The 14,596-nt window shown below is 48.1% G+C and overlaps 1 protein-coding gene across 4 annotated transcripts in view; it reads left to right on the forward strand.

The window, feature by feature from the left end:
• ARFGAP3 (ARF GTPase activating protein 3) overlaps nucleotides 1–14,596 on the forward strand; it is an 80,772-nt gene that overhangs the window by 43,690 nt on the left and 22,486 nt on the right. For all 4 annotated transcript variants that reach the window (XM_074936948.1, XM_074936955.1, XM_074936940.1 and 1 more), the window contains 2 exons: nucleotides 11,127–11,252; nucleotides 13,529–13,648. In XM_074936948.1, the coding sequence (XP_074793049.1) occupies nucleotides 11,127–11,252; nucleotides 13,529–13,648 (246 nt within the window). The remainder of the gene's footprint in view (nucleotides 1–11,126; nucleotides 11,253–13,528; nucleotides 13,649–14,596) is intronic.

The following is a 14,596-nucleotide window of genomic DNA, read 5'->3' on the forward strand; positions in this document are numbered from 1 at the left end:
TAAAGAGTACCTTCCATGCCTTTAAAAGAAAGGACAGACTGGCCTTCATCCTCTCAGAAATAGCCGTGACGAGACAGCAGGTTCTCCAGAGGAAAGCTGTGGAACCGTGGCTCAGAAGGAAAGGCCTGAGGGAATCCAGTCACTCCCAAAGCCTCTTTATGTCAAAGACCACATTGGTCTCTGCCTGAAGCTGAAGATTGGAGGCAAGATTTCCAGTATCCTGGAGGTATGGGTTACTTCAATCATGGACCAGTAGGTCATGTAGACAGTGAGTCAGGGATACTCCCAAGTCACGGGCTCCACTCCATGTGTTTTCCATCCAGTCTGCCATATCGAATGACCCTGCAAAGAATGGTCTACTCCAAAATGAGATTTCTGTCCCCTGGGTATGGGAGAAAGAGAGCGCGTTCCCTCTGAAGAAATATTCTCAAGGTTCTTTATAATTCAGAAGTATACAGGGGGGATCTGAGCCATTCTACAGCTCAAAGGGTTCAACAGGTTGATGAAGAAACCAGCGTTTCAGCCTGTTTGGTGTCATCCCTGTCCCTGGGGATTTTCTGACATAAGTGGATTTGACAGATGCATACCTCTGCGTCTTGATCAAACTGTGCCATTGCTAAGGTTTGCCTATGGCAGGAAGCATTTTCAATAATAGACTTTTTTGTCGTTGGTCCCCAGGTATCTTTACAAAGCTCTTGGTGGTAATCATAGCCAGACTCAAGTCACAGGAGATTCACCTGTACCACTTCCTGGATGACATTTTTAATCAGAGTTCGATCCTCAGCAACAGCACACAGAGCTATATCCTGCAGAATTGTGGCTTTATTATCAACACCAAGAAAAGCTCCTTGATTTGGTCCACCCATATAACTCATTTGGGAATGGACATACACCTTGGTAGCCAAGGATATAGCCATCTCTCGAGAAGTATTAGAAGAGTCAAGATCTCACGTTGTTTTGGAACTGCAAGAGGCCCACTACTACACTGAGCCTTCAACTACTAGGCCTCCTAGTATTGTGCACAGAGATCACTCCATGGGTGCATTCACACATCACTTGCCTTCAAGGCTTTATCTTAAAGATATGGGACAACTCCCCAGAGTGCATGAAAGATCAACTGAGGGTTCTGACACAGGTGCTCAACTCCTTAAAATGGTGGTCTGCCCAGTGTCCGCCTGTATCCTTTCCAGATCCCGTGATCCTCACAACCAATGCCATCGCAAAGGGCTGGGCTGCACACCCAGCGTCCCAAATGTTGCAAGGCATCTAGAATTTGGAGGAAAGGTCCCCAGATAAACCTTCTAGAACTAGGAGCTTTCAAGCTGGTGCTGTGAAAGTTCCCATCCAGCCTTGAGGGCTACCATGTTCGTCTTCGAGTGCTTGCTCATATAGATTCCATTCAAGGTGTGTGCGGACCCACGTGGTATTGGAGATTTTTGCCTTAGAAATATCCATAAGGTTGGCAGCGGCACTCTCTGGTATATTAGGTGCTGCCGGCCTTACTCCCTCTCAGTTCCTTCTTACCGCCCGTGACTGTTGGTCGGAGCGCCTCCATCTTTCATTGCAAGAACATCAGAGGTTGTTAACAGCCCATTGTTGATCTTCTTGGTATATAGTTCTTAGGTACTTAGCCATTTAGTTAAGTGTTAGTTCTTAGTTTAGTTATTAGAGTCACGGCTAGGACTTTGCCCCAGAGTGGGGCATGCCCTGTTCTCTGGGCTTCAAACCATATTCATCATGCATGCTTATTAGTGACCCCCACAGCAGCTGTTTGAAGTGCTTGGGGAATCCCATATACAGGACAAATGCAGGATTTGCAAGGAGCGGGATATCCACTTGAAAGCCTTCCTCATGGAGGCTGCACTTTGTCCGGTGTCGGAGCCACTCCCAGCACCTCGGCATCAGTGTGGAGCACCCCCGCAGGCACCAGGCTCCACCCGGCACCATTCCCCCTCTCCAGTGCCCAAAAAGTGGCAAAAGAAAAGAGGCTCCCCGGCACCCATCTAAGAGGGGAAGGGGGCTCTGGGCAAAGGACCTAGATCAGGCCACATGCCTGCCCCAGAGCTGCAAGGGGATATTGCTACGGTTGGACCCCCTAGCCCAACCAGGGATCCACTTCCAACTCCTGGGAGCAGCAGGGGACCCTGGCTGCTACTGGGACCTTTGACGCCTGAAGACCTCATGGACCTGCGAGTACTACAGACGCTGCACCAGGCGCCGGACATGGCTAAGGCCCTGCAATCCAAGGGCAGGCCTGCCATGAGACTCCCCTCAAAGAGCAGTGGAGTGCCATCGGCCCCCGGATCATAGGCATATGTCCCTGTCCCTGCAACCTAGAACCCTGGCCCCGCAACCTCGGTCTCCGTCACCGCACTCTCCTTCCATGAGGCATAGAACGCTGGAATTGAGGCACCGGTCTCTGTACTCTCAGTACTACCCAGCCTCTTGCCAGAGACTGCCCCAGTGCAGGTCCCTATCGCATGGATGATCTCCCAGGCATTGGTCCCCACCAGCGCAGGACTGCTTGTCGTCACGGCACTGATCTTCTATCGCCCTGGTACCATTCAATGGACAGACACTGATCTCCGCCCTCTAGGCATTGTTCTCCAACAATGGTCAGCTGGTGAACACAGGCTTCCACAGCCCCACCTTGGTCACTGGAAGGAGTCCAAGTCGGAGCTGGAGTTCAGCCCCTTGCTAAGAAGGCATGGATCTCCATTGGCACCAGAAACTGGCACAACATCCATGGCAGTGGTGTGGCAGCAGGACCAATGGCCTGCTCAATGGCCTTGTTGGAACCTTTGGGACATGTTGATGATGCTGGTTCTGTATTCCCACCACTCCTTTGACAAACCACCGGCACCGGGTTCAGAGCACGGTGCAGAGGAAAAAGGACAGAGACAAGGGGTTTAAGGGACACTGCCCCTTGACTTCCCGTTCGCCTGCTCAACCTGGCCCTTTAAGACACCAGGTGGGCCAGAGACTGGCATTTTGAGGGTGTAGCCCAAAGATATTATGTTGAGTACCCAACGGTCTGAGGTTATTCGCAACCATGCGGACCACGTAATCAGGATACTGAACAACACCTTACAGTTCTCGGCTGCCTCCCATCCCCCTTCCCCGTCCCTCTTCAGGGACCCTTCTCATGAGCAACTCCTCGCCCAGGAGGTAGAGAACCTCTTACGTCTGGGGGCAGTAGAGAAGGTCTCTCAGGAAATGAGGGGGAAAGGAAATATCAGGAGTAGAATCCTAAGACTGGGATGCCGCCCTCGACTTGAAGGACCCATATTTCCATATCTCCATCTTCCAAGAACACAGATGGTTACTCCGTTTTGCGCTGGGCTAGTGCCATTTCCAATTCACAGCACTGCCCTTTGGTCTCTCATCAGCCCCGAGAGAGTTTACGAAGTGCATGGAGCCAGTTGTCACTTACCTGCGGCGTCAGGTTGTCTGAATTTATCCGTACCTTGACTATTGGCTCAGTGAGGGCTGTTCCCGGGATCAGGTGCAAGAGCACCTCGATCTGGTTCCTCTACCTGTCACAATCTAGGTCCGTTAATAAATGAGGAAAAATATACTTTAATTCAAGTGCAGCACATAGAGTTCATTGGGGCAGTCCTCGACCCCACTTGGGCCAGAGCCTTCCTCCCCAAGGTCTGATTCCAAGCCATGACAGACCTGATCTCTTACGTCCGAGCCCACCCTCTCACCACTGCTCACGCATGCCTGAGGTTGGTGGGCCACATGGCAGCCTGTACTTAATGTGGTCTGGTATGCTCAGCTTCATCTCATGCCTCTACAGGCGTGGCTGGCATTGGTCTACATCCCCAACAGACACAATATAAACCATGTAATCATGGTAATCACTGCACCACATCCTGTCGTCCCTCGCATGGTCGTTGAATCCCGTATTGGTGTTGGAGGGGGTCCCGTTTGCGGCCCTATACCCATTGGTGACCTTGGTCTCCGATGCCTCAGACCTGTGGTGAGGGGCCCACCTGGGTGATCTCAGTATGCAGTGATGTTGGTTGAGTCACAATCACCCCCTCCACATAAACGTCAGAAAGCTCAGAGCGGCTCGCTTGGCCTGCCAGGATTTCCTGCCTCATCTGAGGGGCCGGGTGGTTCAGATTCTGACAGACAAAACCACTGCTACATTCCAAATCAACAAGCAAGGTGGAGCCCGCTTGTCATTCCTTTGCCAAGAAGCTCTCCGGCTATGGGACTTCTGTGTTCAGCATGCTATTCATCTTGCAGCTGCGCACCTCCCCAAGGCCAGGAACATGCTGGCAGATCACCTCAGAAGGACCTTTTGGTCTTGCCACAAATTGCCTCTCCATCTGGATGTTGTCAGCATCCTCTTCCAGAGGTGGGGGACTCCCTGGGTGGACTTGTCGCATCCAGGCAGAACAGGAAGTGCCACGTGTTCTGCTTGATTCTGGGGATTGACGGAGGCTCCCTGTCGGATGCCTTTCTGCTCCCATGGTCGGGGGCCCTCATATATGCTTTTTCTCCAGTGCCATTAATCCACAGAGTCCTCATGAAAATCGTGAGGCGAAGGTTATCCTCATAGTGCTGGCTTGGCTGTGCCAGCACTGGTTCAGCATGCTCTTGCGGGCCACTGGCTGGACCTGGTGTCCCAGAACCACGGCAGTCTTCTGCACCTGAACCTGGCAGCGTTGCACTTGATGATTTGGCTGCTTCATTGTTGAATGCGGAGGAACAGGAATGCTTGGCCCGTGTCCAACAAGTCTTGTTGGGCAGCAGAAAGCCCTCCACCAGGGTGACCTACAGGGCCAAATGAAAGCGGTTTACATGCTGGACCTCGGACCAAGGTATTTGTCCCGAGCAGGCCACATTGCAGTTGAACCTGGACTACCTTCTGTATCTCAAGCTCCAGGATCTGTCTCTTTCATCTGTTAAGGTCCATTGGGCCGCAATTTTAGCCTTCCATCTTCCTCTCCAAGGCAGGTCGGTTTTTGCTCAGTACATGACAGTCAGGTTTCTGAAGGGTCTGGAGTGACTATACCCCCACGGCCGGGACCCTGTCCTTCCTTGGGACCTGAATCTTGTGCTGTCATGGCTCATGGGTAAGGCTTCATTTTAGTCACGGGTATTTTTAGTAAAAGTCATGGACAGGTCATGGGCGATAAACACAAATTCATGGCCCATGACCTGTCCGTGACTTGTGCTATATATCCCTGGCTAAATCTTGGGAGAGGGGTGGCCCGGGAGGTGCTGTGGGTACTGGGGGGGCAGGCGGTGGTCTTGAACCCCCAGCTGGTATTGGGGGGGTAGTTGGCGGGGCTGGCAAGCTCCTTATTTGGCTCCGTGGCAACATCCCCCTCACTCAGCTCCTTGGTGGAGGTATCCCAGGTAGCTCTGTGTGCTGCCTCTGCCCGGGAACTGCAGCCAATGGGAGCTGCAAGTGGAGGCAGCGTGCAAAGCTGCCCGGCCCCGCCTCCAACTAGGAGCAGAGCGATGTCACTGCTTCTGGGGAGCACCTCCCCCCCCAAGTAAGCACCACCCAGAGCCCTCACCCTCTCCCGCACCCCAGCCCTGAGCTCCATTCCATACCCAAATTCCTCCTGCTGCTGGTGGGGTGGGGGACACGGTGGCCTGAGATTGCCCCAACATCAGTTGGTGTGGCTGGCCCTGGGGGTCACCCGAGCTGCTCAGGCAGCCCCCAAGGTCCACCATACTGGCTGCTGCAGAAGTCACGGAGGTCATGGAAAGTCACAGAATCTGTGACTTCCATGACCTCTGTGACAAACTCTTAGCCTTACTCATGGGTCCCCCCTTCGAGCCTCTGGCTTCCTGCTCCCTTCTCCTCCTCTCCTGGAAGGTTACATTCCTGGTCACTATAATGTCTGCCCTCAGGGTCTCTGAGATTAGGGCGCTTACCTTGGAGCCGCCCTATATAGTGTTCTACAAAGACAAGATTCAGCTGCATCTGCACCTGGCTTTCCTGCCCATGGTAGTTTCACAGTTTCATATGGGCCAGGACATGAATTTACCAGTCTTCTTTCCAAAACCTTATAAGTGGGAGGAGGAGTGCAGATTGCACTCTCTAGACATCAAGAGGGCGCTAGCCTTCTACATCAAAAGGACCAAGCCGTTTCATAAGTCAATGTAGCTGTTTGTCACGGTGGCAGACAGGATGAAATGTCGTCCAGCGTCCGCTCAGAGAATTCCATCCTGGATCACTGCCTGTATCATCTGCTGCTATGATCTGGCGAAAGGGCCTCCACCAGCAATTGTGACCTCCCATTTGACTAGGGTGCAAGCCTCATCGGCGGCTTTCCTGGCCCAGGTGCTGTTCCAAATATCTGCAGGGCCGCTTACCTGGTCTTCTCTCCACATGTTTACGTCTCATTACACACTTACCCAGCAGGCCCAAGACTGTGCTGGCTTCGGTAGAGCAATGTTGCAAGCCACACGATCATGAACTCCGAGCCCACCTCCGGGGATACTGCTTGTGAGTAACCTAGAATGGAATCGACATGAGCAAGCTCTCAAAGAAGAAAAAACGGTTACCTACCTTTCATAATGGTTGATCTTCAAGATGTGTTGCTCATGTCCATTCCATTACCCGCCCTCCGACCCCTCTGTCAGAGTTACCGGCAAGAAGGAACTGAGAGGGCGTAGGGCCAGCAGTGCCTAATATACCGATGCATGAGTGCAGCACTCCAAAGGGTGCCACAGCCAACCCTATAGATATTGCTAGGGCAAAAATCTCCGACAACTGTGCATGTGGGCATACACACACCTAGAATGGAATGGACATGAGCAGCACATCTCGAAGAACAACAGTTATGAAAAGTAGGTAACCATTTTTTCTGATTAAGTCGGACAGTGCAACCACGGTCTCATATGTGAACAACCAACAGGGAACAAGAAGCCCAGGGCTACACACCAAAGTAATGAAAATCGTGCCGTGGGCAGAGCATTCTCTCTCTCAGGCCAGTTCACATAAAGGAAGACCTAAACCAGAAGGCAGACTGGCTCAGCAGATGCAAGGTGAACAGTTTGAAGTGGTGCCTGAATCATGAAGTCTTAGAGTTAATTGTCCAATAGTTTGGCCTGCCCTCAACTGACCTTTTTGCAAAGTACGTGGCTGCAAAGAGACCCAAAGTAGTTCACCAGAGAAGTTGGACCCAAGATCCATGGGGACAGATGCCATATCACACACATGGCCACAGCACCTCCTCAATGCGTTTCCACCCTTCCCATTATTAGGGAAGGTGGTCCAGAAAATAACAACAAGAACAGGCAACAGTAATACTGGAAACCTCATAATGGCCTAGGAGACCCTGGTTTTTGGGACCTGATAGAGCTGAAATTGGGACCACCATTACAGCTCTGAGAGAGACAAGATGTCCTCTCACAAGGTCCTCTGCTTCATCCGGACCCAAACTGGCTGCATCTAACAGCCTGGCTATTGAAAGTGAAGCACTAGTATTGCTGAGTCTGTCCACCAGTCATCAGAATGGTTCTTTCTTCTAGAAGAGTATCGACCTTGAAAGCACTCCTATCTAGGCCAAATTTTGCAGCTGGTGCCAGGAACACGAGGCACACCCTAGAAGTCCAGGAATTCCAGCTATCTTGAATTTTTTGCAAGAAGGTTTTGACAAAGGTCTCCAGCCCGGCACCATTGCACATGAAATGTCTGTTCTTAGCAGTGTGATGTTCAGTTAGCCACACTGGCAACTGAACCTCTTTTTCTCAAGTGGGACTTATACTGAGAGCTGTGACAGACCATCCCTTCAAACCACTTACATCAATGTCATCATTTTATTTGTCCATGAAAACTTGTCTTCTGAAATTCATCATGTCTGCCAGGTGAGTGTCAGAATTGGCAGTGCTCTCTATGCAGTAACCTTACTGCATGTGTCATGAGGACAAAGCGGTGCTCAGAACTCCGGTATCGTTTATTCTAAAGGTGACCTTTTCTTTCCAAGTTTCCCAAGGAGTGCTTCTACATTCAGTCTGTCCAAGGACACAGCATCCCACATTGGAGAGGTGACAGTCCTTAGATATCAGAAGGGCTATGAAAATTTACCTCAAACGGAAAGAGTCCACAAGGAGATCAGGTACCCTATTTGTATCCTTCCATCTGAAATGCCAGAGACTCGGAGCCTCCAAGTCCTCTTTTGCTAGGTGTTGTGGAAGCGTACAAGGCATCAGAGATTCTGGTTCCGTGAGGGGTCAGACACACTCCATATGATCCCTGGCAACCTCATGGGTAGAAAGAGCTAATGCATCCACAGTGGAAATTTGTAAGGCGGCCACCTGGTAAGTGCTGTAACATTTATGAAGTGCTACAAGGTAGACTTTGTATCCTCTGCAGAGGCATACTTTTGGCAGGAAGGTTCTGCACACGATGGCCTGGATTATGATTTTGCTTTTTGAACAAATATTATAGATGGAGAGGGATACCATTTTCTTATTTCTGACCTTTTTGTAACCCTCCCTACATCTGTTTGCTGCTCACTACTTCCTAGACTTCAAGAATTGTGGGAGACACTGAGCTGCAGAATGGAAAATTTCTTTCTGATAATTTCCTTTCTGCTAGCATTGTCTCCCACAGTTCTACCCACTCTGGATGGCGTATGAGTAGAGTCAAATATTAAGTGGAATCATTATCAGGCAATTATCATCTCTGGAATATTTGTTATTAATGATGTTATGCAGGTGTTACAGTTTGGGAATAATTCTATAAAGCGGCCTCAGGGGGACATGGCCCCATGGCTCCAACACTGATTTGCCTCCATGAGCTGCAGAGAGAGGAGAGTAGCCAAGATGTCAAGAATTGTGGGAGACGCTGCTAGCGGAAAGGAAATTATCTGTAAACAATTTTTTTTCTGTTTTACCTATAACGTCCTGAAAAATTCCTTCATTAGGGCTGACGCTTTCTCTAATTGGTCTGCCTAAAACTGAGTTTGTTGATCAGGACACAGTGGTGAATGAAAAACAAACACAGGGGTAGATGTCTTTATTAACTTAACAGTGGGGAGGGGCACTGTACTTCCACCCTCTCTCTCATACCAGGCATTTGACTGGATCCAGTGTGGAGTTACAGAGCTCTCACCATGTAACCAGTAACTTGTGGTAGATCCTCTTCTGCCTAACCCCTAGGACTCATCTCACTTCTGAATCCTGTTGCCACCCCCCCATCCCTCCCATGTGGGATAGAGGGTACCAAAAGGGACCTCAGTTTGAGAAGACTTCATGTCTCCCCATCTCCTTACAGCAAAAGGTCCATCAGACATATCCCAGTTCTCATTTACTTCTTTCATTTTAGCCTTTATCCATACTGGACATCGCCTGCAAGTTTTGATGAACTAAACACTTCTGTATTACCTCCTAATATTTAAATTTCTATTCTTACTCCTTTTAATCTAAACTGTATGTCCACAATTCTGCGAGGGGGACAAAATTTTCCAGATTCTGTCAATTTACTGTCTTGGGGGAATTTTTTTTTTCTTGATCCTAAAAACAGGTGATCCTTTGGACACAGCATCCTGGAAATACAACTTGATATATACCTCAAAGGGAGTGAGGGTGGGGCAGCAATCACAGCAAGATGGCTCCTGGCTGCCTGGGAAAGCTTTAAATGGGGGGAGGGCAGTCATGAGATCCAGTTAGCCCCCTTAATTGCTTTCAGGTGGCCAATGGGAGGCAGAGAAGCCCCTACCCCAGGCACACTCCCACATGCAGTTTGAGGTGCAAGGAGTAGCAAAGCTAAAGTCTGGGTGTGAGCTCTCCCCCTTCCTGGTTCAACCAAGGCTGCCCATCCTCCACACCCACTATGATGTGGGAGGAGCAATTTTTTTCCTTTTTATGTAGAGGAAAAAATTTTCACCTGTCTGTTTCAGAGGATAAAGAATACTTGTGGCTATACTTTTTCGACCATGTTCAAACGCTGGTATATTTGGATGCTTGAAACTTGGCATACAAACACTCCTTTAATGAGAGCATATGGTAAAAAAAAAAAAAAATTGGGGGGGGGGGGGGACACACATGGGCAGACTTAACAGAGGAGAACCATAGATCGAATTTTCACAATACAACAGTCTAAAGCAGTGGTTTTAAAAAAAATTTTCTGGCAACCCAGTTGAAGAAAATTGATGCCTGCGACCCAACGGAACTGGGGATGAGGGGTTTGGGGGACGTGAGGGATTCAGGGCTGGGGTAGAGGGTTGTGGTGCAGGGGTGAGGGCTGCAGCTTGGGGCTCCAGGTTTGGTGGGGGGCTCAGGGCTGGGGCAGGGGGTTGGTGTGCGGGCTTACCTCACGCGGCTCCTGGTCAGTGGCACAACGGAGGTGCTAAGGCAGGCTTCCTGCCTGTCTTTGGCACTGCGGACTGCGCTGCGCCCCAGAAGTGGCCAGCAGCTGGTCTGGCTCCTAGGCGGAGGCGCTCAAGCAGCTCTGTGTGGCTCTTGCCTGCAGGCACCATCTCCCCAGCTCCCATTGGCTGGGAACTGGCTAATGGAAGTGCAGTGCCAGTGCTTGGGGCAGGGCAGCACACAGAGTCCTGTGGCCCCTCTGCCTAAGAGCTGGACCTGCTGCTGGGCACTTCCGGGGCACAGCGCGTTGTCGGAACAGGTAAGGACTAGCCTTCATTAGCCAGGCAGCACCGCCAATGGGACTTTTCATGGCCCAGTTGGTGGTGCTGACCAGAACCCCTGCAAACCAGTGCCTTACATTCCGCGACCCAATACTGGGTCGGGACCCGCAGTTTGAAAACCACTGGTCTAAAGGTGTGCAATTCGAAAAGGTCCACAATTGCCTACTTTCTGACCTGTACATCTATGTTTAAACACAGGTTGAGGCAGTGGCTGTTCATGCTGACCCTTCTGTCCCCTGGCTTTCTCCTCTAGCCACCTTATCTACCCAAAAATAGTTTGTTTGAAATGATTGTAAAAACTGAATGCATTAATACTGAGCACTTAAAATAAATCAGGAAATGCAAAAGTAAAGGTTCCTACAGCAGTGTTAATTTGGCCATATTATCTTTATTATCAAATGGAGTTTTCTGTTGCTTTCCTACTAACGTTACTGGATGGGGAACAAAGGGTTAAGAATTAATTTACATTTATTATACATCTGTGTATTTTTGTTTTAGTGTATCATCTTTACGATTGGCCTACAAGGATCTTGAAATTCAAATGAAAGAAGAAAAGTTAAATATAGCTGGTAAAAAGAAAACTGAGGTAGAAAGACTTGGCATGGGATTTGGCAGCAACAGAAGGTATGTGAAATTCTGTAAACTGTATTAAAATGCTTTTATATAGCCCTATAAATTTACCCTTGACTTTATGCATGTTTTGATGAGGGTAATATAATTAATATCACAGGGATCAGAAAGGAAATAGAAAATACATAATTGACCAGAGCTATTTTTAAATCTATTGCTGAAGAATCTGGTATTTGCCGTTCTTAAAAGCAGGATACTGGACTTTATGGCCTGCTGGTATAGTAAATCCTATATTATGTACAGTGCATCTCACATTAACCAAAACAGTCAGCTAACTGAAGTTTGACTTTATGTTCCCAAAGGTTATTGTATTGTGCCTCTCCACCAAATTTCTTCTCAAGTTAGCTGACTGTCCGGGAGCTAGCTGGTATGCTTTTACTGAGCTCCAAATCCTGTAAGCTTAGAACACAGCTCTTGTTCAGAGCTCCAAGTCATTAAAAAAGCAGGCTTAGCAAGCTTTAAATTCAGAAGAGATGGCCGGCATGTTCACAAGCTTGCTTGACAGTGTTAGAAAATATACAGTGCAGACTTCAAAGCTTCCCCCTCTGTCCCCAAATCTTAATTATTCATAGATTTTGGATGTCCTATATTGGTAAGCTTTCTAATTCGTACACATTTTAAAATATTTTACAATTCAAAAGTATGGTTTTTGGATGTTACCTGAGATCTTCAAAAAATGAGGGTTGCAATTTGCTTGAGTTAGAATCCTAGAATATCAGGGTTGGAAGGGACCTCAGGAGATCTAGTCCAACCCCCTGCTCAAAGCAGGACCAATCCCCAACTAAATCATCCCAGACAGGGCTTTGTCAAGCCTGACATTAAAAACTTCAAAGGAAGGAGATTCCACCACCTCCCTAGGTAACCCATTCCAGTGCTTCACCACCCTCCTAGTGAAAAAGTCTTCCCTAATATCCAACCTAAACCTCCCCCACTGCAACTTGAGACCATTACTCCTTGTTCTGTCATCTGCTACCACTGAGAACAGTCTAGATCCATCCTCTTTGGAACCCCTGTTCAGGTAGTTGAAAGCAGCCATCAAATCCCCGCTCATTCTTCTCTTCTGCAGACTAAACAATCCCAGTTCCCTCAGCCTCTCCTCATAAGCTCCAGCCCCCTAATCATTTTTGTTGCCCTCCGCGGGACTCTTTTTTTCCAATTTTTCAACATCCTTCTTGTAGTGTGGGGCCCAAAACTGGACACAGTACTCCAGATGAGGCCTCACCAATGCCGAATAGAGGGGAATAATCATGTCCCTCGGTCTGCTGGCAATCTGCTGCTCCGACTTATAGAGCCCAAAATGCGGTTAGCCTTCTTGGCAACAAGGGCACACTGTTGACTCATATCCAGCTTCTCATCCACTGTAACTCCTAGATCCTTTTCTGCAGAACTGCTGCCTAGCCACTCGGCCCCTAGTCTGTAGCAGTCTATGGGATTCTTCCGTCCTACGTGCAAGACTCTGCACTTGTCCTTGTTGAACCTCTTCAGATTTCTTTTGGCCCAGTCCTCTAATTTGTCTTGATTCCGGCTGCCAACTAGACATGGAGCCATTGATCACTACCCATTGAGCCCAATGATCTAGCTAGTTTTCTATCCACCTTGTTGTCCATTCATCCAGCCCATACTTCTTTAACTTGCTGGCAAGAATACTGTGGGAGACCATATCAAAAGCTCTGCCAAAGTCAAGGAACAACACGTCCACTGCTTTCCCCTCATCCACAGAGCCAGTTATCTCATCATAGAAGGCAATTAAGTTAGTCAGGCATGACTTGCCCTTCGTGAATCCATGCTGACTGTTCCTGATCGCTTTCCTCTCCTCTAAGTGCTTCAAAATAGATTCCTTAAGGACCTGCTCCATGATTTTTTCCAGGGACTGCGGTGAGGCTGACTGGCCTGTAGTTCCCCGGATCCTCCTTCTTCCCTTTTTTAAAGATTGACACTACATTAGCCTTTTTCCAGCCAGCCGGGACCTCCCCCGATCGCCATGAGTTTTCAAAGATAACGGCCAATTGCTCTGCAATCACATCCGCCAACTCCTTTAGCACCTTTGGATGTAGTGCATCCGGCCCCATGGACTTTTGCTCGTCCAGCTTTTCTAAATACTCGTGAATCACTTCTTTCTCCACAGAGTGCTGGTCACCTCCTCCCTGTGCTGTGCTGTGCTGCCCAGTGCAGTAGTCTGGGAGCTGACTTTGTTCAGAGTTGTACTTAGTGGTCTCTTTATAAGGTAATGCTTTTTTTTTATTTATTTCTTTATTTTTTTATTGATACAGTGGCATTTCCCATTCAGTAATCTCAGACATGCAAACGATAGAACAAGAAACACCCACAACTGCAAAACCAAGAAAAAAATACGATGAAGATGATTCATATTTTTCTTCCCCTAGTTCAAGGTAATGCATTAAAGTTTTTGTTTTGATGTTGTAAAAATATTGATATAAAATCAAGACAAGGCAGCGTTGCACACAACTCTGCATCTGTTATGGTTTAGAGTGAACTCATTTAAATGGAAAATTTGCAAAACAGTTGATTTTAATATCTCGAAAAAAGAAAAGGAGTACTTGTGGCACCTTAGAGACTAACCAGTTTATTTGAGCATGAGCTTTCGTGAGCTACAGCTCACTTCATCGGATGCATAGCATATCGTGGAAACTGCAGAAGACATTATATACACACAGAGACCATGAAACAAAACTTCCTCCCACCCCACTGTCCTGCTGCTAACAGCTTAGCAGCAGGACAGTGGGGTGGGAGGAAGTTTTGTTTCATGGTCTCTGTGTGTATATAATGTCTTCTGCAGTTTCCACGATATGCTATGCATCCGATGAAGTGAGCTGTAGCTCACGAAAGCTCATGCTCAAATAAACTGGTTAGTCTCTAAGGTGCCACAAGTACTCCTTTTCTTTTTTCTTTTTACGAATACAGACTAACACGGCTGTTACTCTGAAACCTTTAATATCTCAGTGACAAACGTTTATCAATAGTACTTGCTTTCATTTTTGAACCTTTCTACCATTTTATTAAGTGAAGAGTTTTGGGCGGGAAGGTAGGAACCTTTTATATTTGTTTCTGCTGATTGGTGCTGTAGTTTTTTTGTTTTTTTTTCCCATCTATTTTAACTTGGGCCTGCTGATGGGTCTATTTTATATGTTGCATTATTTTTTAATTTGTGTGTGTTTATTTGCAAAGCCAGTTGACATATGTAGGGGATGGGAAAATCTGATTTGGTACCATTTGGGTCCAGTGGGTTCTGCATCATGTTAGCTTATTTTCTTTCTTCACTTATTGGTCCTCTTAGCATGTGTAAACTAACTCTCAAACCTAACAATAGGCTTCACATT

Source organism: Natator depressus, chromosome 1 (assembly GCF_965152275.1).
Source record: "Natator depressus isolate rNatDep1 chromosome 1, rNatDep2.hap1, whole genome shotgun sequence".
Lineage (NCBI taxonomy): Eukaryota > Metazoa > Chordata > Testudines > Cheloniidae > Natator > Natator depressus.